General features: G+C 35.6%; 1 protein-coding gene across 3 annotated transcripts; it reads left to right on the plus strand.

The window, feature by feature from the left end:
* Positions 1–384: 384 nt before the first annotated feature.
* Positions 385–26,024, plus strand: cers2a (ceramide synthase 2a). 3 transcript variants are annotated; one of them, XM_058753712.1, is made up of 12 exons: positions 385–847; positions 6,846–7,019; positions 7,489–7,606; positions 9,472–9,590; positions 12,843–12,900; positions 13,839–13,889; positions 14,231–14,323; positions 15,658–15,786; positions 16,342–16,448; positions 16,723–16,876; positions 17,932–18,107; positions 25,716–26,024. In XM_058753712.1, exons 2-11 carry the CDS (start codon positions 6,847–6,849, stop codon positions 18,082–18,084), a joined length of 1,155 nt encoding a protein of 384 aa, XP_058609695.1. In that variant the 5' UTR covers positions 385–847; position 6,846; the 3' UTR covers positions 18,085–18,107; positions 25,716–26,024. The 3 variants fall into 3 exon arrangements, with proteins under 3 accessions (XP_058609695.1, XP_058609694.1, XP_058609696.1); XM_058753711.1 differs by lacking the exon at positions 25,716–26,024 and having other exon boundaries at positions 386–847; positions 17,932–20,340; XM_058753713.1 differs by lacking the exons at positions 385–847; positions 25,716–26,024 and adding an exon at positions 1,134–1,408 and having other exon boundaries at positions 17,932–20,340.
* Positions 26,025–27,608: the final 1,584 nt, after the last annotated feature.

Here is a 27,608-nt window from a genome sequence, read left to right on the forward strand (position 1 = left end):
ATTATTTGAATGTGATGTGCTCTTCTGGATTTAAAAATTCACAACAGACAAATGTATAAGAAAAAAAATTTTATATATATATATATATATATATATATATATATATATACACTTAACTAGAAAGAAAAACACTTTCAGTTTTTTTAGTCATCATCTCTAATATTAATAGCAGACCGTTAGTTCTGATTTGGTTGCTGACAAATGTATCATGTTTTAAATGAGACTAAGCTGCTCTATAATCTATGCAGTGATGGTTCTCCTCTCTTTTAACATCATTTACACTCACAGCTAACTCAAACCTTTCGTCATACTTTACCCGTCATAACTCACATGCAGTTAAACGTCACCTTAAATAGCATCTGCCCCGCCCTTCAGATTTAGTAGCACTCCTCGGTTTTTTTTTTTTTTTTGGCCCTCCTCTTCACTCTTTCATTCGCCTGCCTCGATTCGCTTCTCAACAACACCCGGCAAAAGTACGTCTGGACACTTTCAACACGGATATGTGAAGAGAAGAGGGTTGGAAAAAAAGTGTACAATTTAAACTGTGTGGATTCCTTATCGGTGGACTGACAAATATACGATTAAAACCAACGGTGAACGAAGCGGAGGAAAACACCAAGAAGTGGAAGAGTTTGAAAGTCCGTTTAACGCCAAACTTCTCTTGGCGTTTTTTTCGTATTACGGGGATTTGAGAAAACTATGCCGACGGACTGAATTATGGGTTATGAAGAACGCACACAATTGTACGGATTGCCCTGAATAACTGCGAGATTACACCCACTTTCATGTACCTTTGCTAAATCCATCTCATCTGCTCACACCCTTGAGTTCCGCACTACTGCTGAAAGTAAGTAACGTACCGTTATACGCAGCTGCGCTCGTTCCTGCGTCGCTCTTTGTCGTTGTACTGCCATTTCCGTAAACGTACTTTCATTTATTCATATTTGTCGGATTTCTAACTTGCTGTTTTGTTTTTTAGCACGATAGCCTCTTGAAGTCAGTTGTTTGTGTACGGCCTATATTAGGGAACGGCGAAATGGAAGTACACACTCAATTTTGTAGCGCGTGATGTGAAGTATGCATAGTTGTGATTACAACACGCCTACGAACAAATATCCGTCGTGACTTGTACCCTATGCTGTTCGTGTAGCTTGAAACGCATCGACAATGGGGAAAACGGTTTTTACTTTCCTGGTATTTAGGGGCGGGTTCCATGTTTGAAAGCTGCTCGGATAAAGCTTATGAGTCAGTGCAAAATTAGAGGATTAGTTTTTAAGTGCTACATTGTAGATCTTGTTTTGCAGACTCCATGTCTGTGGCGAATCTTGATAGGCACGAATATTTTGCGATGTTGGGCATCGGCTGTTTACATGCACGTTTTAATGTGAACGTCTAACTGTTCATACTTGTAAGTAGCAGAGATGTGTGTGTGATTTAGCTTGTGATTGTCGTCTCGTGTCACACTCGAGAGCTTTAAAGTGGAGTCTCATTATACGCTGTGACGGCATGACGTTACGACGTACGTAGGGTATAAGATGTTCTACTAAAAGAGACTTTGGTTATACTTTTTATAGATAAGCAGCATTTCTCTTTCTTTGATTTTTTTTTTTTTTTTTTTTTTTTTAATTTTACTGTTATCTTCTAATAATTTGTAAATTGTCTTACACTGCACTAGGGCTGCAACAAACGATTATTTTGATAAACGATTAATCGTCGATTATTTCACTGATTAATCAGTAGACTTTGATTATTCAGTTTTTGCAATTAGTTAAAATATTAAGTTATACATATTCTAACATAAATAAAGGCCACTTCAGATTTAGAAAAGCATTATATAATTACAATTATTATACAATTTATTGGTAACACTTTACAATAAGGTTCATTAGTTAACATGAACTAAGAATGAACAATACTTCTACAGCATGTATTAATCTTAGTTAATGTTACTTTCAGCATTTACTAATGCATTTATAAAAATTACATGTTGTGTTTTTTAACATTGGTAAATGCACTGTGAACTAACATGAACAATGAACATCTGTATTTTTATTAACCGACATTAACAAAGATTAATACATAAATGGAATAAATGTATTGTTCATTCATGCATTAACTAATGTTAACAAATGATACCTTATTGTAAACTGTTACCAATTCATTATACAAAATAGATGTATTTGGCACACAAAATGAGATGACAGACAGAGACACTCTCTCACCATTTAATTAGCTGCATGATAAAGTTACTGAATAACACATCATTCTGCCTAACATCTCCTTTTGTAAGTCATATAGATAAGAAACAAAATAAAGGTAAGTGATAAGACACTTTGGATAAACTTTTTATTCACAACATAATGTCTTATAGGGTTATAATACCTTATCGGGTTATAATAACCAAAACAGTCCTGAGCTAGATCAAGCTTTGATCTCTGTAAACCAAACTATCACTTTAATTAAATCATTTTTTCCCCACTAATAAAAATATTTTATCATTGGCTAGCTCCACATTGGAGAGCTGCTTTTTTAAGTTGTAATTCTAACTGAAAGCGACACCTACTCTGGTTTTTCATGTTTAATACCGTAAAGCTGCTTGAAATAAGGCTATCTATTGCATAAAGTAGGCTACTAACGTTATATAAATAAACATGACGTGACTGGACTTTACTGAACTGCAGAGCTCAGGCAAACATCCACATCGTTGTAATCAGATGCATTTTTAACTGCTGCTTTCACGCTGCTGTCAGTTTTTGTTGTGTTTATTACATTTACATTTATGCATTTAGCAGACGCTTTTATCCAAAGCGACTTACATTGCATTCAAGTTACAGTTTCTACATTTTGTCAGCTCTTGCTTTCCCTGGGAATCGAACCCATGATCTTGACGTTGCTAGCGCCATGCTCTACTATTTGAGCTACAGGAAAGCCTTATTTCGTTTCGGAGAGGAAAGCGCGCAATGTATATTTACATATTCATTCAAACGCCGCTCAGGTTTGGATGCATTTGCTCTGAAGCGCTGTGTGTGTCCTCTTCTCTTGAATTGCATCCAGGAGAGCTGAATTACAGTCTTGCACTACAGCGCCACACTGGTCAAACCTCAGTATTGCAGGCTCTTGCATTAGGTCATATGAGATCAAACGACTACTCGACAACAAAAATATTTGTCGACAATGTCGACTAATCGTTGCAGCCCTACACTGCACACTAAAAAAAAATTAGGTGGGACCCTTGAGCAAGACAACAAACCCCCAACTGCTCCCTGGGCGGCAGCGCCACAACAATATGGCTGCCCAGTGCCCTCTGCTCCGGTTGTGTTCACACTAATGTGCACTTGAATGGGTTAAATGCAGAGCACAAATTCCGAGTACGGGTCACAATACTTGGCCACACGTCACTTCACTCACTCACACTCAAAAATGATGTAGAAGCATTCTCACTGAGACCTTGCTAGTAAGTTTCATAAAAAAAAATACAATGAAACGGCAAGTAACACATGGAATTAAACGAGAAATTTTGAAGTACAAAAACAAGATAGATGTTATCTTTAGTGCTGTCAAACTTTTTTCTCAAGCCAATCAAACTCACAAATTGTGATTAATCACATCAAATAAAAGTTTTTGTTTACATAATATATGTATGTATGCTGTTTATATTTATTATGTATATATAAATACACATATGTGCATGTATATATTTCAGAAAAATTTTATGTTTATATATAATAAATATACACAGAACACACACATTATGCAAACAAAAACTTTTATTTTGGATGCGATTAATCGTTTGACAGCACTAGTTAACTTCAACATAAAGAAACTCATATGACATGAGAGTGAGTAAATGACAGAATTAAAAATGTTGTGTGAACTTTAAATAAAATCTTTGGTTGTGTTCACTAAAAGATTCATTCATGAATGCGTTTAGGTCATCTGTATATTTTACACTTATTGTTTTATGAATACTGCGTAAATGGACATAATACTCATTTGACATACTACTTTTTGTATACTGTAAAATATGGAAGTACTGTGCATATTTGCATACTTAAACATGTCTATTTGTATTCAGATATGCATACTTTCTATGAGTGAATCATTGAATCTTTCACTGAAATGATTAATTGACGCACACTGTTGACATGAAAAGAAAATTCACCCTATCTGTTTGATAAATGCATGTTAGGAAGGTTATTGGGAACAATTCATTTAGTCCATTTTAAATTCTGGCCCTTTAAGCTCTCATTTATGTGCCTCATCACAAAATCTAATGAACAACTGAAGTAACCCTACGTTTTTCTGTTTTGGTATTTTGTTACACCTGGATGTACATCACAGTATGGAGGAAAACATCTGTTGCTACTTCAGTTTCATCTCGACTATACTGGATAAATGGACATAATGCTTATTTGATGTACTGCTTTTCGTGTACCATATAGTATGGAAATTTAAATCAAAATGTCATTCCGATATTCCGGTGAAAACGACAGACTTCTCTATGTTGATGTATGCAGGTCTTCTCCAATCATTCAGTCCGCTTAAATCCCCCATTCTTTTGACTGCAATGCCCACTTCTGAACAGCCAATCAACGCCTGTCCTACTTTTTTTTTTTTTTTTTTCCTGATAGTCCATTACACTTGGAATATGGAAGAAAATATATCGCTACTTCCATTTCATTGTGACTAAGCATCACGTTGCATTTTTCCCAAAATGACAACAAAGCTGATTTATAATTTTTCCTCCAATTTGTCCCAGATATGAGTCACTGATTCATTCACAAACAAATACACAACCAGAGCATTCCAGCTGCTTTTTATAGTTTGTGTATTTGCTAACCAAACAATTCTTCAAAGCTGAGTGTGACTGCAAACAAAAGCTGACGTTGCCAGACAGTCTTTAGTCTCAGGGTTCAAAGTCCATTTGTCTTATTTAATGCTTGGCAACTGATTAAGTCCTTTGAGAGACATTCTGCTATTTCGAACTCGCCAAAGTCTGTGAAATTGTTTGTTAGTAGTTGTGGAGATGGAAAAAAAACAATGTCTTGGATCGCCACTTGACCAGTTGTTTCAAAGAATATTAATGATTCAAAAGGTACGTTTACCTTTATTTAGTCATCTATGATTCATTACTTAGTCAACTTCCTACATTACTTAGCTTACACCACTTTCTATCATCATCTGTGTCAGTCCTTTTATCAAACTTTATTCGCTCTTTGACATTGCTGATATATTCAGGCCTTGCTTGGATAACATTCTGACAGTTGGTTTTCTCAGAGTGCTTTTAGCTCTTCATTCACACAGAATGGCACGGAAAGGAAGAGAATCTGTCTCATTCTCTGGCCTGGCCGGCTCCAAGCAGTGTTCATTACCACAGGTGACAGTACAGCCTTTCAGCCGCTGCCAGCCAATGACAACGGCCATGATGTCATGCTGACCTCTCAGAATGACTCCATTGAGACGGAGCAGGCTTTAGTACGGCTGGTGGCCCATCCGCTCAAACCGTGTCACTGACAGCATGGCGATAAGGAGGGGCTTTCATTGAAAAGTCCTCTGTGTGTTTTCTTGGACTTATGTGAATGGTTCACCGATCTGTACCAGGGATGTGTGTATATACCTCTCAGGAGAGCTCATCTTTTAAAGAGAGTTTGCTCTGACAAGTGCTTTTGAGCTCATATTTAGTTTCTGAGTAATGTGGACTATCAATATTGAGGGAGGACGACATGAGTGTTTACTAAAGGAATGGCAGCTTTGAATCTCTTAATGTGTTGCTCGATTAGTTTATTGACAGTGTATTGTAAATATTGTATTTAAACTAGTAAGCTGCATATATAGATAGCATTTTAAACCATCATTGGGTGTGTTTCAAACTTAATTATTCCGCTCTCTAAGCAATCCCGATATGTAGTTTTGAAGTATTGATGTAAAAATAATTAATTTCTCATTCATTCCCATTCATTTTTCCTATAGCATTTTAAAAAGTATTGGTTAAAGAGTTACAAGCCGTAATTTACATTTTGAATTTGTTGAAAACATAGAAAGCACATTATAAAGAAGCGTATCTGTCCAGCAGTAGCTAAAAAAATATGGTATTTAGCATCTATCATTTTCATTTAATAAATGGACATATATAATACATTATTAGCGTATTATATTTGTTTTTTTCTCAAAACACCACTGCCCGATTTCATGTACACTACCATTCAAAAATTTGGGATCAGAATGATGTGTGTGCACACATTTTTGTGACAAATGAGGACATAAATGTATATGGGTGTGACATGGGTATTACAAGGAGAAGGTGACTTATGAGGACACTGCCCCATGTCCCCATTTTTCAAAACGCTTATAAATCATACAGAGTGAGTTTTTTTGAGAAAGTAAAAAAGTTTCCTGTAGGGTTGGTGTAGGGCAATAGCACATACAGTTTGTACAGTATAAAAACCATTACGCCTATGGGATGTCCCCACTTTTCACAAAAACAAGCGTGCGTGTGTACACACATATACATACACACACACACACACACACACATATATATATATATATATATATATATATATATATATATATATATATATATATATATATATATATATATATATATATATATATATATATATATATATATATATATATATATATGATTTCCTATAATCCTTTTAGATTTTTTTTTTTTTTTTTTTTTAAGATATTTTTATCATTAAAAAAAGCACTTTTAAGTTATCATTAAAAGTCTAAGAAGACAAGTTAAGCAGCTCACACTTGCAAAAGCCCCATGAGGTCTTCTTTAGTAGTCTTCAAAATATCTGAATATGTCACATTTGTTTTCTCCTCTGCATCAGGATGTTGTCCAGGCTGAGCGAGTGGTTCTGGAACGAGAGGCTGTGGTTTCCAGAAGGCCTGGGTTGGGCTGACCTGGAGGGCCGCGATGGTCTCAACTACGCCAAGGCATCTGACCTCTGGGTGACCCTGCCCATCGCCCTCGCATTCCTCATTATACGACAGATTTTTGAGAGGTCAGCATTAAACCTACTGAGCATATTAGTTCACTAATGTTTTATGTGGTTATCACCAATGTCAATATTGTATCATATTGTTTATGTAATAGACTTTTTATCAGAAGTGTACATATTAACACGTGCTGTTCATCTAGTGAGAGAGCTGTTTAAAACGTGTAAGTGTCATGTTTTTATTTGAGTTTGTTAAAAACAGAGAAAGCACAGTAGTGTAATATGGAGTGAATAAAACATACATGTGTTGTATACGTGAGCTCAGAAGGAGGATATTTGATATAATTTCATCTGTTTGGAACTATCCAGTAATCAATCTGAATTACATTTTATATTTGTAAGTGTTCTAGAATTTCAAAAACTTAGAAGCATAAGCTTTGAATGATCAATGTTTTAAATATGGTTAACATTGATGCAGTGTTTTCAGTTTTTCCAACTCAAGTGTTGAAAGTTTAATACTGTTTTTCAAATTTAGGACAGTGGCCATTCAAATGGCCGCAGCTTTGGGTATAAAGGAGGAAGTCAGAATGCGAGCGACGCACAACCCCACGCTGGAATCATACTTCAGTATCACAAATAAAAATCCCAAACAGGTACTACACAGCCAAATTCACCAGTACAGTAACACCCTTTACTTTGTCTCCTCATTTACAAGCTGCTTTCAATGTATGCAGCAAGTCAGTTTTTGCTATCTTGTATATATGTACACACAGACACACAGGCAGAGCAGGCAATTGCCTCGGGCCTCGGGCTTTGAGGAGGGGCCTCCATAACCATAACATCCTCTATAGGCCAGTCCACCAGTCATGACGGGCAGAAATACTAGCCTGTTCATTGGATATTGTTGAATTGTCACTCATCTGCAATTAAACCAATTAATGTTGCAGTTTCAATGCGGGTCCCGCCTTCTAAATGTTTGCGTAACGAATGCATCCTTCAGGTGCTGCTATATGCGATGCAAACGGCTTAATAAGCGCGCTAAGAAGTATAGCTCCTAATGCAGGTGTGTGAATTCTCGTCATCTATTTTGGAGTGATTGCAATGTATTATAAATATAAACTTGTTCTGTCGATCAGCATCATTTCTGGAAAGATCGATCACCGCTTTATTACAAGTTTAAAAGAGCGCGAGCGCCGTTGACGCGCTCAGACTCGACGCTTTGAATTTGCGCGTTCAGTGAATGACATGGCGTCGGGAGGTGACTAGCAAAATAGCTACAAAAGTAAAAGCAGATAAGTTTGTATTCAAAGTTAAAAAGCAAACACACCAGAACATATTTTTTTTTAATGGTTCAAATAAAGGATCTCAGGTGTATCTCCTAAATTCGGCTGATGATTAGGATTACTGCTCTAACATAACACTTATAATTTCAGTTTTTTTTTTTTTTTTTTTTTTAAACACCCTCTTCTGCTTAGTAGCAATCTTAACTTTCTGTTCCACTTGATTTGTGTGTGTGTCATATTCAGGGTAACGATGCAATTCATAATATCATATTATTATTATTATTATTGTTATTAAAAATATGACAATATCTGTAGTGGATATTGATTAAATGGGAGGGAGGGGAAATCCTGCCCATACCCAGCTAAAAAAAAATGATAAGCACTTACTGAAGTGGTATTCTGGAACTGTGATTTAAATTAAATAAAACAGCAAAATAATAATAACAACAATAATATCTTTTTCAAACAAAAATGAGATTACCTTGGATAAAGTTTGATTAATATGTACATACAGTACCCATTACTGTTTTTAATGTTTTTGAAAGAAATTTCTTATGCTCATCAAGCCTGCATTTATTTGATCAAAAATTCCTGAAAAAACAAACAAACAAACAAACAGTAATATTCAGCAAGGATGTGTTAAATAGATTTTTTTAATAAAAAAATTCTGAAAAAGTATCACAGGTTCTAAAAGAAACATTAAGCACTGTTTCTAACATAATAAATCAGCATATTAGAATGATTTATGTAATCATGTGACACTGAAGACTGGAGTAATGGCTGATGAAAATTCAGTTTTGCATCACAGAAATGTATTTTAAAGTATAGTAAAAATAGAAAACCATTATTTTAAATTGTAATAATATTTCACAATATTATTGTTGTTTTTTTCCCTGTATTTTTGATCAAATATTCTAAATCCAGGCTTGATGACCATACGAGACTTCTTTCAAAAACATTTAAAATAGTAATGTTTCCAATTTTTTTTTTAACTTAAAGTTAAATGTTGTATAAATAAAAAGGCTAGGAATCATATTTGTTTCAAGTCCTTTTTATTGGGGGTGGGGGGGCCTCCAACATCAATTTTGCCTAGGGCCTCCTAATGTCTAGAAACTGCCCTGTGTATACATATTTTCAACTCTGAATTTTTTCAGTCCACTCTTGAGCAACATCTCATTCCCTTAAAATCATATCTCACCATTAAGTGATCCTTCATGTTCTCTGTTACTCTACAGAGTGAAGTCGAGAGTTTAGGTAAAAAGACCGGGTACTCAGAGAGACAGATCCACAGATGGTTCAGGCGACGAAGGAACGAAGAGCGACCAAACAAGCTGAAGAAATTCAGAGAGGCCAGGTACAGAACAATACACACAGGCTATTTGAACACCATTTCCATCCTTTTATAAATGGCCATAAATTCCACCATGCTGTGTATTTTATTAGCTTGCTTAATGTTATGAACATTATAAAATGATAAGTAACAATGCTCACTGATAATCTGAGTATTGAGTGGTACAACATGGAATTATTATACAAGAAATTCACTGTAAAACAGAAAAAACACATCAATTTTTCATTAGGTGGTAGGAAGGCTATTGCACACAGGAGAAACGGTATGTGGTACTAAAAAACAAAATTTGGCTAATGTACCCATGTATTTTACTAACTGTGGGTTGGTCCTTTAATATCTTGTCATTGACATTTCAACATTTATTTGTCTTGTGCTTCAGAACCACATCCAACACATGTAATTAAAGGAATGCACAGGGTTCAATACAAAGTTAAGACAAATCCAAAGTATTTGGGGTAATGCTGATTACCTTAAAATAGTTCACCCAAAAATGAAAATCAGGCCATCCAAGATGTAGAGGAGTTTGTTTCTTCATGAGAAGATTTGAGAAATTTAGCATTACTTCACTTACTCACCAATGGATCATTTGCGGTGAATGGGTGCCGTCAGAATGAAAGTCCAAACTGTGATGCTAAATTTCTTCAAATCTGTTCTGACAAAGAAATATACTCATCTACATCTTTGATGGCTTGAGGGCGAGTACATAATTATTCATTTAATTTTGAAAAAAATTGCTGATAAAATTACTCAAGCAGCGAACGTTACAATCAGTTTTTAGAGAATAGTTCTTGATAATATACTTGTCAACCTAAGACTAAAGTGATATTGATTATTAACCTTGTCTGTGCAATTGTTTAATTGTGTGCATATCTTTATCCTTTCATGACCATGTAAAGCTTTTTACATTCATACTACTGAGTAGTTAGAGATCCATGCACCTACAACACAAATGACAATTTAGATTAATTTAAAGTTCAAATATAATTCATGTAGGCACTTTAAAGGGGTCATCGGATGCAAAATTCACTTTACAAGTTGTTTGAACATAGATGTGTGTTGGAAGTGTGTGTACACATCCATCCTATAATAATAAAAATCCACCCAGTGGTTTTAAAAAAAAATCCCCTTTCTCAAATCAGGCTGTTCTGAGATTCCTGTCAGAATGACGTAGTTCTGCGCAGGCCGCTCCCACGATAGTTGATTGACAAGGCCGTCTTACCTTAGACCCGCCCTGAGTGAGCTGAGAGCTGTCCGCCACTGTGTCGACTTCGGTGCAGGGGAATGTCTCTGATTAAGCGATTGAGGCGTTTTGTTGTTGGATGTAATGATGAATATAGCAGTAGTCATTTACTCCCGACATCTGAGCCGCTGAAGACGCAGAGGATTAATGCTACTTTCGCTTTGAAGGGAATGCACCGATCCCTAATCTACCTAAATGCGTCTATGTTCACCCAAATCATTCAATCAGAGGAAGTGAGTATAAGGGTTTTTATGAATCTTTGCAAATCGCCTTTCCTAAAAATGTGCTAGTTAGCCAGCTTCGCGGCTTAAGTTTAGTATGCTCCATAGATATATATATATACCTAGATGCCTCATTATGGACCGTTTCTATGGGCCGCGATACGTAAGCCATTTGGAACGGTCTGCGAATCTTTGAGCGCATTGACTGTGTGCTGCTGTGTCCCAATTCACTTACTATCCGTCCTAAATAGTATTCGAAAATAGAATTAGTATGTCCCAAATCATAGTATGTTTAAAATGTATGCCAGTTTCCCGGATGGTCTACTACTTCCGGTTAGAATTCGAAGTGCAGATCGATGCACACTCTAACGGCTAATATTGCCCACAACACATTGCACTGTGGACGAGGGTTCGATCAGAACTACAAACACGCATAAAAAGTGTTAAAAAACTACAAATATGGCGGATATGCGAGACCAAAGAACAGGTAGAGAAAGGGATTTGAGTGATAAATAATCAACGTCTAACCTGATTAAAAAAAATTAATTTAATGTTATCCACGTTATATTTAATCTGCAGCAACACTGTGAACTTTTATAATGATACGTTTGGTCATTAACATTTAAATGCATCATTATGCAAACACATGAGCAGAGTTCTCGGCATGAAGGACCCACGATGTACCTCTTCATTTCTCTCCAATACGGTAGGAAATTAAATTAAACTAAATGTGGATGATGTTAACTGTGACAAGATGATTGACAGGGCAGTTTAAACAGTTACAGGATGCACGTAACTAAGCAACAGAGCGTCCATTAAAGACGCAGCTATGACGGAGTAGTATGTCCCAAAGCTTGCCTACTATTGTTACATACTCAAAAGTATGTACATTTTCTTCACAAAAAGAGTACATACTTTTAGGGCATAGTACAAGTAGGCGAATTGGGACGCAGCAAACGTCTACAATGGCAAGTTATACGCTTGTATATCTTTGAATATTCATTGATTATTATGGTGAATGCGAGATGGCTGACGCGTCAACGTATCTGGAGCGGTCGAATAGGGAATCTACACGTATCTATGGGCGGAAAAGCTCACTAGGATTTAAAGCAACATGAACTAGATCAGCGTGCTGAAAACGGAGCTGATTTTGACAGGGTAAAGGTGTTTTTTACACTACCATTGAGAAATTTTAGGTATGTTATAGACTTTTCATTAAGACTCTAAAGAATCATATCAACTTGTGTAAAATGGGCATCTGATGACCCCTTTAACATAAATAAAAGCTTCATATCTCAAAATTGCATTACTTGTAAGTGCACAACTTAACTGCATCTTTTATTATCTGTGGTAATGTACATTATGCCACAAATGCTTGTCGATAGTGCTTAACTTGTATTGAGCCTGGAACACCCTTTAAATTAGTTTGTTATCATGCCGTCTCCAGCTGTCAGTCACAACAGTAGGCCCGTAGATGCTTTAAATACAGTTGTAGGGGCTGTTGGTTGTGATGTGGGCTTGTAATAGTAGTGTTTGTATTGTGAGTGGACTGTATATGTTTTTTTTTTTCCTTCTATTTGTACATTGTCACTGTATGTAGTAACTCCATAATGTAAAAATAAGTTTAGACCCTTAAATTGAATGGCTGGTGATCAAGTAATGTTTTTGAACTATTAATCCCAAAAATAATGTCATTTGTTCATATGAGAGATGCTTGGCTTTGCATATTATGTTGCTTATAATGTGTTTGCTTCTGGATATTATTTGCTGAAATGAATATGCATTTTCTTACAGTTGGAGATTTACCTTTTACCTTCTTGCTTTCATTGCTGGCCTTGCTGCACTTATTGATGTGAGTATTAAAAATGCTTCCCTTTTCCTCTTCAGTAGCATATACTGGTATATAAATAAGTGACATGAACCAAAACCTGCTTTGTTTTATAATATATATTAATTCATTAATCAGCTGATGTGTGGGTATTATGAAACATTTTTCTCTTAGCTGGTTGACCCAAGTTTCTTTTCCAAAAATGGTTGTTATCTTTGTCCAGGGATAATGCACATTTTTGTTTTCAAATATTTGTTTGCTATTTGTGGCAAATACTCAGAATTCACTCAGATATGTGAAGACTTCCCATTTGTTTCCCTAAATTTTTTTTCAACAATATTATATGAATACCTTACTTTCTAAGATCAAATTTATATCTATTTCATAATTATGTACATTCACTATAGATACAAAATTTGACAAACCTACTTATTGTTTTATTAGTATTTTCTACATTTTTAGAATAATATTAAAGTCATCAAAATAACATGTGGGACTTATGTGCAAACAAAAATCAAGAAAATTTCAAAGAGAAATTCCGAAACCATGCATAGGGAGAAATTATCTTTGTCTACAAAACTAATTGCAAGAATTTAAGGAAAAGCCTTCGATCAAAATGTTAAGATCATGAGAACCAAAAATATTAAATCTAGTGTCTCTAAATCCATTTTAGAGTTTTATTCCAAAGCAAATTTCCATTTGTTATTCACAATGATAGCCAACAGCTGACATGGCGTTAAAACACCAAGCAAACGTTTGACTTGTGCTTTATATCTACCATTATATCATCTGTCAGCCAACCTGCTCTCTAAATTCTGGCATCGGCTGTTCAAATACCCATACTGGTGGACCACAACCCCTCCTCTTTATAACTCGCGTAATGTCATACTTGTGACCTGCAGCGCTTTTGTTGAGATGAAATATGAGAGCACTTTTGTCTTCATATTGTTTGTGTTGTGCAGAAACCTTGGCTCTACGAAATGAAGGAGATGTGGACAGGGTTTCCAATGCTGGTACGTTCACTACTTTCATTTTCATTTTGAAAGTGGGTGTAAAATGTGTCTGCACAATCATGTCTAAATCTCAAATGATCTTTCAGTGTACTTTGGTATCGCTAAGCTTATGCAAATATGTTTTAACAAGGAGGATCGTAGAAATTTGAATTTAAGATGAGAAATATGCAAACTGATGCCACAGTACCTTACCTTAAAGCTTCAGGTCATGTACAGCAGAATAAATCATCTGTAAAATAATTTGTCGTTTGTAAAACCCACTGTCTTTTAACCACATCGCTGTTCTGTTGTTAGTGATACTGAAATGTCATCTTGCTAAATGTTTCGGTTTCTCCTTCTAGACGCTGCTGCCTTCTCAGTACTGGTACTACATGATTGAACTAGGCTTTTACATGTCCCTCCTCTTCAGCGTCGCATCAGACATCAAGCGAAAAGTGAGCCAAACACATTAAACTTAAAAAAAATCAATCCTTTTCATAGAAATACCCACTATTCATTCATTTTTAATATTGGTATCAAAAGGACTTCCAAGATGTCCAGCTTGGATGTTGAGTGTTACCTGCTGTGTTTGTGTTTGTGTGTGTGTGTTTGTGTGTGTGTGTGTGTTTGTGTGTGTGTGTGTGTGTGTGTGTGTGTGTTTGTGTGTGTGTGTGTTTGTGTGTGTGTGTGTGTGTGTGTGTGTGTGTGTGTGTGTGTGTGTGTGTGTGTGTGTGTGTGCGTGTGCGCGCATTTGAGGATAGTTAATATTTTACTTGCGCATCTGTGGAAAATCTGTTATCTCACAGAGCCCTTTGTTAATAACATTCATTTGGATTTTTGTATAGTCTGTTTCCAGCACAGAGAGAACACTAGCCATTCCACAAAGCATTAGTGAACAGTAAAAGTACAGCAGGATTAGGTTTATCAGCAGTTTTACATTACTTGCCCAATGGTTTATTATAAAATAAATGCCTAAGCTGGTTTGCTGGTCTTTGCTGCTCTGTTGGCAGATTTTAGACACTTTTCAGACCGGCTTGGCAAAACCATTTTAAACCAGCCTAAAACCAACTTGGGCTAGTTTAAATCTTCAAATCTTTCAATCTTATCTTTCAAATCTGTTCATGGAGTGTATCTCATGTTTAGTGCTATTCATTGAACTTCTAGCCAACCGGGCAAATAAAGCTTCATAACTGAGCTGAATGAAGATGATGCATCAATGTTCATTCTGTCTAAAGTTTGAGGGAACATCTTAGAGCCCAATAAGATGATATAGCCACACAAAACCAATTTACAGTTGGGTTGTGCATCAAATCAAGCTTTATCCAACATGAAAAAAGTCACCTGCCTGAGATAATAAAATCCAACAGATCGAATGTCACCTGGTGGTATTTTCACAAACTGAATTTTAATAGGTCACCTATTTTAAGTGATGGTTCGATTAATCAGTCACCCAGTCTATTCTGCTCATCCTGAACTTTGAGTCTAAAACTTTGGCAATATCATGCTAATATTCTCCAACAGAGCATGTGAAATCCAAATTCAGTCCCTTAAATTTCTATGTATTTCTGATCAAATAATGCAAATGCAGCTTTGGTGAGCACAAGAGACTTCTCTCCTAAACAGAAGTCCAAAAAACTCGACAGTGAACCATATTACTGATGAATTACCATATTTATGTTATTAACATGGTACTTCTAATAAAGTAAGTGCTAGTGGCAGTACTATAGCATAAGTCCATTGCGTTATTTTGTAGGTAAGATCATATTTTCTCTTGTTCTCTTTCCTTCAGGACTTTAAAGAACAAATAGTGCACCATGTTGCCACCATCCTGCTGATTAGTTTCTCCTGGTGTGTGAACTACATCAGAGCAGGAACTCTCATTATGCTGGTGCACGACGCCTCCGACTATCTGCTGGAGGTAATGGAACACCTGAAGAACATTAGCATAGAGACTGTGTCCCGCGAGCTTTGACCTCGTTACACTTCAACACCGATAGAAAATATTTTTTCAAACATTTGCAATATCATCATAAATGTATGTTAAGTGAAAGCCACACATCAGATTGTTTAATAGAATGCTATAGTGAATAGCTTTCTCTGAGGAGATTGAGTAAACGAGTGTTTCGCAGACATATTTTACGATTGTAATGTGTTTTTCCTCGATTTCTGAGAACAAATAATTTTATCACGTAGGTCTTGTTTACATATTTGGCTTTTGCGACAGATGATACACACTCAAAGTCATGTCCATGACGTGATATTAACAATTGTAAGAAATGTTGTTTGTTATAAAAATATTTTGTGTTGCTGTTACTGAGCTTCATGTCGCTCTTGTAAATGGCAAATATTATTCTTAAATCTTCTTCAGTATGTACTAGTCAGGGTTATTAATGCAGGTGTGAAGCACTGCCTCCTAGTGGTGCTTTTGTGCAAGAGTCACAGACATATGTCCCATCTCTGTCTGTCCCAACAGTCTGCCAAAATGTTTAACTACGCCGGCTGGAGAAAAGCATGCAATTACATATTCATCGTATTTGCTGTCAGTTTCATCATCACCAGACTCGTCATCTTCCCATTTTGGTGAGTTGGTTATTTTCTATTTTGATCCCAAGGTATAAATCATGCGTTTCTCTTGACCCACTTTCTGTATTTGTCCAGAGATATCAAATGATTTGCTTCTGTAATATCAAATGAAATCTCTATAAATAGGAATTTGTGCCTGACTCAAAGTTTGGTTGAAATGTCACACTTTTTAATTATTATATAAAACGAACGCCAGATGCCTTTTTTTCTTCATTGCTAGGTAAATGTCAGATGTTAAACTCTCACTTTCTCTCTTTTCTGTCTGTCTCAGGATTTTGCATTGTACTTGGGTATATCCGGTGACTGTTTATCGTCCGTTCTTTGGATATTACTTCTTTAATGGACTGCTGTTTGTGCTGCAGTGTCTGCACATCTTCTGGGCCGTACTCATTCTGCGTATGGCCATCAAATTCTTGCCCGGCAATGTAAGTTATCCAGCACAGACTGGGCTACTTTGGATATTATATTTTGGCATTTTATGCACTGTTGTTCTGTATCAGTGACAGCCGGTTTCAAATCGAGAAGATAAAAATAGCCTCCCAAAAATCCCATAAATTTACATTTTCCTCTTAAAATTTTATATATATATATATATATATATATGTATATGTATATGTGACCCTGGACCACAAAACCAGTCTTAAGTCGCTGGGGTATATTTGTAGCAATAGCCAAAAACATATTGTATGGGTCAAAATTATACATTTTTATTTTTTGCAAAAAATCATTAGGGTATTAAGTAAAGATCATGTTCCATTAAGATATTTTGTAAATTTCTTACCGTAAATATATAAAAGCTTAATTTTTGATTAGTAATATGCATTGCTAAGAACTTCATTTGGACAACTTTAAAGGCGATTTTCTCAATATTTAGATTTTTTTGCACCCTCAGATTCCAGATTTTCAAATAGTTGTATCTCAGCCAAATATTGTCCAATCCTAACAAACTACATCAATGGAAAGCTTATTTATTCAGATTTCAGATGATGTATAAATCTCAATTAGGAAAAATTTGACATTAAGACTGGTTTTGTGGTCCAGGGTTATATATATATATATATATATATATATATATATATATATATATATATATATATATATATATATAAATTCTAACATTATCTATCATGTAAATGTTTTAGTATTTCACTTTAAATGGTTGGCTCACTCTCAAAATTTCAAATGCGTGTTTGTTTGTTTTTCACACAAAAACAAAAGAAGATATTTAGCAGATTGTCCAAGCTGCTGTTCTCCGTACAATCGCTGTTTCTGCAGTTTGGTCATTCTTCAAAATTTCTCCTTTTGTGTTCCATTAGTTTGAAACTACATAAGTGTAGTGAAAATAAATGATGTCACGACCTTCATTTTTGTATGAACTACCCTTTGAAGTGATTCAGGCAGAAATAATTGCATAAAATTGTAAGAAGTATGAATTGCAAGGATTTTAAAGCTTCATCACAGTTCATTTGTCATGCCACAGAATATTGTGGAGGACGAGAGGAGTGACCGAGAAGAAACAGACTCTGAGGACGATGAGGAAGAACAGGAAGACAGGAAAGCACCAATGAAAAATGGACCAGTGCAGAACGGCCACTCTCCTCTAAACAACAACCATCACCGCAAGACTGAGTGATGCTAGCAGAGACGAGAGAGGAGGTACAACACTCCCCTTCCTGTACACACGGACCAGACCAACAAACTAATGCCAGGGGTGTTTGATGGATTGAAAAGGCCCAGAGCAAACACGCACTCAATACATGTAGATATGATACTAATTTTTGGAAACGAACATACTTTGAAAAGGAGGAACGATACAACTTCTATCCCCTTGCAAACTATTTAAAACACTATTAATAGGCATCGTATAATTAAATAACCCTTTTGTTTGTTCAGGGTCTTGTCTAATGTCAGTGAATCCAACATTCACTTACTTTACTGGAAATATGCCCTCCAGTTTATTACGTGTTTAGTGCCTTATTAGTACAAAGTTGTACTGCTGTTCATATGTTTCATTTCCTTTTTGTCTTTTGGGCATCACACACACACGATTATCCTCTCTTTACTTGTCAGTAATACGTTGTGGCATGTTTTGTCTGGTCAGCTGTCAGATTTCCAAGAATCCCTCAGCATTTGAGTTCTGAAGTTGCCAGTAACTGACTGGAATTTTTCATTTTGTGTCACCCATTTGTTCACTATATAAAAACAGTCTCACCAAGTGACCTTCACACACCTGCTTTACTTAGAAAACTTGATCTTGCCCCAATCCAGTTGCACTAATAAATGTTACCGACCCAATTTTGCAACACTACCACCTTACAGAGACGCAAAGACTCTAAAGATTTATATCGCCGTGATATCCCGTCCCAAAGGCGCTGAATCAGTGTGCTGCTTTTTGCATTTAACATTTGTCTGTTGAGTTTGTAACGAAGCAACAAATGTGTGTGTGAAAATCTCATATCTAATATTTGTGTTGGTCGGTGTGTGTCTTGTAACACACTTCTGTTAAAAATGCATTCTTAAATATATTAAGTTACAGTTATTTTACTGTTTTTGTTTTAGTTCTGGTTTTTCATTTAAGATTATTTTTATTTAAGGTCCAGGTATTTTCAGCAGACCTGATAAGCTGAATAATTTATGCAGTATGTAGAAAATGACTTTGTAAAAAGCAAAAACAAAGTACTTGGCAGGAGAACCTGTAGTTAGTGTTTTTCTCTCCCATTTATATGATGAAAAATTACAGTAACAATCAGTATTGAGTGCTGGATGCACTTTGTAACTCTCCTTCTAATGTAAAATGCATTATAATGATTGTGTTGTTAGCAAACTGTTTGACATAATTGAAACTCTGGCTTGCATTTGTGGTATTTATGGGAAATGGATTCCATAGTTTTCAAAAAAAAAAAAAAAAGTTATGGAAATGATCCAATATGTCCTCCAGTATGTACTGTTCACCCAGTGTCTGCAGCTTTACATGAGATCGCGTTAAACCTTAAAGACACAGTTCACCCTAAAATAACCCTCACCCTCATTTTGCTCTAAAACCTGACTTTTTTTCTGTGGACAACACTGGACGCCATTGACTTTAATTGTATGGATAAAATAGTTTTTTTTTTTTTTTTTGAGGATGAATAAATGATGACCGCATGTTCATTTTTGGGTTGAACTATCCTTTTAAGTGTCTCATTCAATTCCACATGATCTCTTGTTATAATTTAAGCAGCAGGTTTACAAATTGTGGTCCAGTATTTCTTTTGTTAATATATGAAAGTCCGTGTCAATACAGGTGCTCAGCGTGTAATGCGTTTTTGCAGGTGGAAAGGGGACATCTACACTCTCAGAAGTAAAGGTACAAAAGCTGTCACTGGGGCGGTACCTTTTCAAAAGGGACACTTTTGTACCTATTAGGTTCAAATATGTACACTTTAAGTAGTAATATGTACCTTTTAAGGTACCAAAATGGACCCTTTAGGTACAAACATGTACCTTTAGTAAAGGTGACAGTTTTTGTACCTTTATTTCTGAGAGTGCAGATTGGCTTTACAAAGTTGTTTTAAGTTTCCAAATGTTGTCACAAGTGCCTTATTTGTAAACGTATATCTGTGTCATTTCCATGTGTGCTTGTTGTCCTTGTGTTCCTGACCTCATCGCCTTTAGATTTTAAGCTGAACCATCCTCCTCTCTCTCACTCCTTCTCTGTTTACATCCATTCAACTTCATCCTCGCGGCCCGGTGCCAGGACCAATCCTTCCCCTTCACCGCGTCCTGTTGACTGTGGGTCCACTGCACAAACATTAAACAATTTGATCAGTGTCCCAACTGCCAGTGTTTTATGTTGTATTTTGTATCATCATTATTCAATGATGAAAGATAAAGATTCTTGTGGATGACAGTTCTTTGTCTGCTTGTTGTTTTTAATAGTTTATAGTTGTGCTCAAAGCTGCATTTAAAATCCAGTAAAATTCTGATATATTATTACAATTTCAAATAACCGTTTTCTATTTTATTATATTTTAAAATGTAATTTATTCCTGTGATGACAGCTGAATTTTTAGCAATTACTTCAGTCTTCAGTGTCATATGATTCTTCAGAAATCATTTTAAAACCATTGTGCTGCTTAATATTTTTGTGGGAAGAGTGGGAGTTTTTTTCAGGATTCTTTGATTAGAAATTTCAAAACCGTATAGGATTTATTTTGTAACTATGTAAATGTATTTAATGTCACTTTTGATCGATTTAAAGTGTCTTTGCTGAATAGAAATATTAGTTTCTTTTATAAAAAAAAACAAAATCTGACCCCAAAACTGTAGTTAATATTAAACATTTAGTTCTTGTAATTGGACACAAATGCCAAAAATATTATTACCAAAAAAAAAAAAAAAAAAAGTTAAGAGAATTGGATGTTTTATATATTGGCTACGTGTGTCTGTCTGTGTTTAGAATCTTTGCTTTAAGTGTATTTAGAGATTTTACATTCAATTATGTTGTTAAATACATTTAGAAATCAAAAGTGTAGTTACATAGTGCATCCATATACTTACAATTGTTCATATTATTTACAATTAAGCGCTATGTTCTAATTTGACCTTGTGACCTGAGTGTTTACATTTTATTTGATGCCTGTAAAAGTAGTAGATACATAAATGCCACCATTTTTCTGCTTTTAATAAGAGAATCTGCCAATCAAAGAAATGTAAAATGTAAACATGCTAGAAATTAGTTTTTGGATTTGTCACATCCTTAAAATGTTTGTACCACATGTGTGTGTTATACCTCCGCTGAAACTCTCCACTGTTGTGGCTACCTGACTCTCCCCTGTGTAATGAACTTTGGACCACATTACAGTTAACTGCCACTTTAATATCTGAGATCAGTGACCGACCACGCTATGACTCTTAGCCAAGATGTAGGGTTATGGGTTGAAATCTGATCTCAGATCAGCAATTAGCGTGATCACACACTGACTGTAATTAGTCCTCTATGGTAATGTGGCCGTGTCACTTTTCTACCTGCACACATAAAGGTCACAGCAGTCGTACGCTTGGAGTTCAGATGTCCATGGCTGGCAGCAGTGATCCAGCTCTCTCTCTCTCTCTCTCTCTCTCTCTCTCTCTCTCTCTCCATATCTCAATGATACCCTGGCCTATGGGTCATTTTAATCATGTGCTAGTTCGTAATCTATCCAGATAAGGTCTGTACGGCTCACAGAATGGGATGGGACATGGGAAGCAGGTGAGTGCATGATGCCAAATTAATTCAAAACCGATAAAATGTTATATAACATGCATTATATTTGTGATAAACCCTCCATAAAAGTGGTCTATATATCTTAAGATATATTTTCTATATTAGAAAAATCTGTTTTGACTATATATAAAACTATTAAGCAGCAAAAACTGTTTTCAACATTGATAAGTGTTTCTTGAGCAGCAAATCAGCTGATTAAAAAATGATTTCTGAAGGATCATGTGACACTGAAGACTGGAGTAATGATGCTGAAAATTCAGCTTTGTATCACAGGAATAAATTACAATATAAAATATAACAAAATAGAAGAAACAAATAGAAAATTCAATTTTTAAATTGCAGTAATGTTTCACAATATTACAGTTTTTTACATCAAATAAACGCAGTGAGCATAAGACACTATACAATCATTTTCAGTCATATTTTTAGTAATAATGTGTCCAAATCTTAGTAATAATGTGTCCAAACTAAACTGAGTGAACTAATGCATTGATTTTATTAGTGTATTTTTACTGGAAAACCACAAGCAATGGACAGTATTTCAATTAAAATAAAATTATATATATATATATATATATATATATATCCATTAACAATTAATATTAAATAATTACATGTTTTAGTATGTTACTTAATATCTCTTTCCTGAACAGTAACAATGAATTTTTGTTTAAACAAGTGTCCCTGAAATGAGATCTACCTCCATGTGGCACCAGAATAGTTGAGCATTGGCTAAGCTTTATTCTGTTACCCTAATGAAATTTCTTCAGGATTGTTCATTATTTATAAGAGGTTTTGGAAATCACCCATCTCTCTACTTTACTCAACTATTGCTTCCTGCTGTCCCCTTCATTCTCCTGACCACTAGTGTAGAAGCCGTCAGCAAACCGCTAACTGGAGAGGATGTCTTTACTACATCATTGTTCTATCCCTTGTCTGGCCAATCAAATTAAAGCTATCGCCTCCCTGCATTGACTCAATTTCCCCTCACGCTGCCCCTCGTGGCGAATTTAATTGCAGTTGTGTATTATCTTTCTGCTCTCGTCCTCTCTCCTTCCTGTCCTCCGTCACGTTCCTCTTTGTCCTTCCTTCTCCTTTCTCTTGGTGTGACGTGTGGGAGTCTTTACCTTTTTGGTGTGAGGTGTGCTTGAGTTACGGACGGATTTGAACCGGGTGGGTGACTGGACCACAGCCTTGGTAAAGGGCACAGCCAGGCTCAACACAATGTCATTCAACTCCTGTTAAACTATTCATAACGGCTTGGGTGCCAGGAGGAGGCCACAAATATGCAAACTCTCTGTTTGATGGAGGTGGAAAAGGTGAACTTGAATAACGGAGATGTTTGACTGAAAGATTGTCAGAGGGAGAGCAGAGATGGTGTATCACGTAGAGGTTAGCATGGGTAACGAGAATGTAGCCAGAGGTCTATGAGAGGTAAAAGAGAAAGCAATGCATGTGCGGAGGTGAAGAAGTTTACGAAGGATGGAAATGAAAGATGTTTAGCCTATATATGAAACAATGGTTGCTCCAAAACCTATTGAGCTGCCTACTCAGGAAACATTTACATTTAATTTCACTTTAAAAGTTAAGCATTATAGTCCATAATGTATATAAATATTAAATACTTGATCAGTCTCATCCACATTCCAGATTCTTAGTTTAGCAGCCTAATTCCATTTACTTTCCTACGTCATTCATGTAAGGAGTGCTATTTGTATGAGTTGCTAAAATTTTGCCAAATTTGTCACTTTTGAGGTACCATTTCAGTTATCTCGCCTTGTTAATGAGATTTTTGCACCCAAAAATGAAAAATGCCCCATGATTTACTCACTCTAAAGCCATCCTAGGTGTATATGACTCTCTTCTTTCAGACGAATACAATCAGAGTTATATTCAAAATGTCCTCGCTGTTCCTAGCCTTACAACGGCAGTGAATGAGTTATTCAAAAGTCCAAAAAAGTGCATCCATCCATCAAAAAAAAAATAAAAAAAATAGTAGGCCACACAGCACCGGGGGGTTAATAAAAGCTCCTGAAGTGAATCAATGTGTTTTTGTAAGAAAAATATCCATATTTAAAACTTTATAAACCATAATCTCTGGCTTCCAATTACTGTCGTAATCATGTTCGCGAGAGAGTGGCGTTCCAGCGGTGATGAAGGACGTCGGCGTAGCGTTAGCTCTGGTGAGAAGAGACAAAAGCGGAAGCATGGAGGAGAGAGCAAAACAAAACACCGGTCACAAATTATAAGTACAAAACGAGGATTTGTAAAGAAAAATGTACGAGGATTTCGATATAAACCAAGAGGAGACTGGTTTTCCTTTGCTGTAAACAAAACTTGGTTCTCGCAAGACTAGCATATACACAACTCATGAACGTGCATACAACAGTTAGCGGAAGCTAGAGATTACGGTTTATAAAGTTATAAATTATGGATATTTTTCTTACAGAAATGCATCGATTTGCTTCAGGAAGCCTTTATAAAAGGTACACTTTTGTACCTATTAGGTTCAAATATGTACATTTTATGTAATAATAATTACCTTTAAGATACCAAAATGGACCCTTTAGGTACAAGCATGTACCTTTTGAAAAGGTACCGCCCCAGTGACAGCTTTTGTACCTTTATTTCTGAGAGTGTACCCCAAAATAAAATAAAAGTGATCATTTTAGCCACTTCAAGCTACCTCATCCATTGGGTTTCCTATGTACTTCATGCACTGTAAAAAGTGATAAGTTTACTTAACTTGAAAAAATTAAGGAAACCTGTTGCCTTAATATTATTAAGTAAATAATCATTTAAAAAAAAAAAGTTAAGTGAACTTGACAATTCACTTAACTTATTTTTTTAATTATCATTTACTTAAAAATTTTAAGGCAACAGGTTTCCTCAATTTTTTTAAGTTAAGTTAACTTATTACTTTTTACAGTGTGTGAGGAGATTTCACAATTGTCACTTTTGAGGTTCCATATCAGTTATGTCACCTTATTACATAAGCAAACTTTTGCTGGCTGAAAAGGTAAATTTGCTATTGTCAATAGTGTAGCGATGTATGAAGCAAGTCACTTTCAAACCAAGCAGTTTTCTGTTGGTCAGCGCAGCGAATCTGCTATACTCACTCACAAAATCTTCTTGGGGATATCTTTCAAAATTCCTAATTTTATTCATTCCTATTGAAATTACTGAACAATTGTGACCCTGGACCACAAAAACAGTTTTAAGTAGCACAGGTATATTTGTAGCGATAGTCAACAATACATTGTATTGGTCAAAATGATAGATTTTTCTTTTATGCCAAAAATCATTAGGACAGTAAGTAAAGATCATGTTCCATGAAGATATTTTGTAAATTTCCTATACCGTGAATATATTAAAACTTGATTTTTGATTAGTAATCTGCATTGCTAAGGACTTCATTTGGACAACTTTAAAGGCAATTTTCTCAATATTATTATTTTTTTCGCACCCTCAGATTCCAGATTTTCAAATAAGTTGTATCTCGACCAAATATTGTCCAATCCTATCAAACCATACACTAATGGAAAACTTATTTGTTCAGCTTTCAGTGTATAAATCTCAATTTCAAAAAATTTACTTTAACTTTTAATTGAGTTCACATAACCGTTGTTCAAATTTTGCTGGTGAAACCCAGTCATAGGAATCCACAGGATCAGGAAATTCTTAAGTGTAAAAGATTTCCCATGAGAAGTTCTTTATACAACGCTGCACTATTAAAAATAGACAATGTATGTAATGTAACTGCACCTTTAGAGGACTATGATGGGTGGCAGTATCTTACCCTTTAGCATGAATATTCCTCTTTTATGTCTTTTGTGTCTTGATGAAGTAATAGGAACAGAGCCAGTCAAGTTTATTTATATTTCAGTTGATTCATAATTCATCATGCCTTAAATCTTGCCTTAATTAATTTGACATCAAATGTGGGCGGCAAATATTTAGTTACAAAGCCTGTATGATGTTACTGTTTCAATTTGATAATGTTGTTTCTTTTTAATCAGGGTGATGTGACTTCATACACCGTAAGCAACCATTCTCATACGGGATCCAGTTCGCAAGGCCACACTGAAGCTCTCCTGTCAAAAAAACGAACACTGAAACTGTGCGTTTGCCAGAGGGATTGCCATTGTACTCTGTCCCAGTTCCACCAAAGGATTTTGACTCAATTTCAAGGAAACAATAACACGGGTAGGGTGGATAACATCTCAATTTCCTTGTGGGAGAACGATCCATTTAACATTGGCTCAGACTATAACTAAAAGGTCTGGTGGGTCTTTAATTGACTCTCATCACAAGCAATCTCGGGAGCAACGCAGATGGACCAGCCAGCGCCACCAGTCTCATCATGGCTGGAAATCGATGTGGATTTGGGTTTTGCCCTCTTTTTTCTCTTTGTTCTCTGCCTCTTCTTGTTTTTTACCGTTGTGCGTTGCGCTCAAACTGTTGTGGATCCATACGGAGCCATTTCCACCTCCACCTACCAGGAGGAGCAGATAAATAACTGATATCTGATCTCGCCAATCCAACACAAAGGATTTTATGAAAACGTCTGTATTGAGAATGGAAGACGGTGCATTATGCAATGATAAACAATTGTCAGATGACCTTATTTGTCACATGATATCATTGCATCATTTCAAACATGAAATGAGGTCAGTGTTATGCCAGAAATGAATAAAAATACAAATACAGTTATTATGCAGTTATGGCCAAATGTTTGAACAAGAAAGTAGAAAAAGGCTTTTGAAGTTTATTGGTATACATTTATAAGAAAATATACTGATTCAGTCTTTAAAAATGTCATGTTTAAATCAATGTGTTACTTGATGTTTCTTTGAAATTATTTTACAAGAATTTTTTTGAGTGAAATGTTTTATAAATTAAATCCTACACCATTTGTAGCATACTGCACACTAATATTGTTTTGTGTCCTGTCTTCTTTTTGTATTAAATGCACACTTATTACATTGCATTTAAATTCAGAGGAGACATTTTCCTACCAAAGGGACTAAAAATACAGAGAACAAATCATGTTGTTACAACACTCTGAGGTACACCTTCTATTTTGAAGTATAAATAGCTTAAGCACAAGGGGTTTTTCAGAATTGTGTCTGTGGGTTTTTGCACAATAATACCACACTTCGCGATGTCTGACAGGCGCCTTGGGCTGCTGTACGTGACTAGGCACGAAATGAAATACAGTTGCAGAGGATTTTTGGCTTTTAGTGCTAAAACTCCGGACTCGTCCTGTATTTGAACCCAGGACCTCTCGCACCCTAATCATAGAATCATACCCCTAGACGAACAAGCCAGTATGTGTGTAGAAATGTGCAACATTTGTTTGTTGTGTCTTTTAAATTACATTTAAACAATATTTCAAAAGATGGCAAATGACATATTAACTGAATTTAAAGACTGCTGTTGTAACACTAAACGTAGCCTACATTAGAGCCCTGTTTTCTCAAACCCGCACCCACCCGCTCCCGCTGAATTTCTGACCAGGACCGCCCGCTCCCGCAACCTGCGTGTTCCAATCCCGCCCGCGCCCTCAATGTTTGTGTCCGCTCCCACGGACTTTCTCTCAGAGCTTGTGAAAAATGTACACAAATACTCAAATTAAATAAGTTAACATCCAGAATAACAGGCTTTAAACATGATTGCGTTTAAATAAGATGAAGTAATGCTAAACCAAAGCACCACACATAACAAAAACATTGAGTATTTTTTATTACGGTTATAAAATATTAACCGTTAAAACAAAACTACACTACACACAAAATTGAGGAAACCCGTTGCCTTAAAAGTATTAAGTAAATAATAATAAAAAATTTAAAAAAAGTTAAGTGAACTTGAGAATTCACTTAACTTATTTTTTAAATGATCATTTACTTAAA

This window comes from Onychostoma macrolepis, chromosome 19 (genome assembly GCF_012432095.1).
Source record: "Onychostoma macrolepis isolate SWU-2019 chromosome 19, ASM1243209v1, whole genome shotgun sequence".
Taxonomy (NCBI): Eukaryota; Metazoa; Chordata; class Actinopteri; order Cypriniformes; family Cyprinidae; genus Onychostoma; species Onychostoma macrolepis.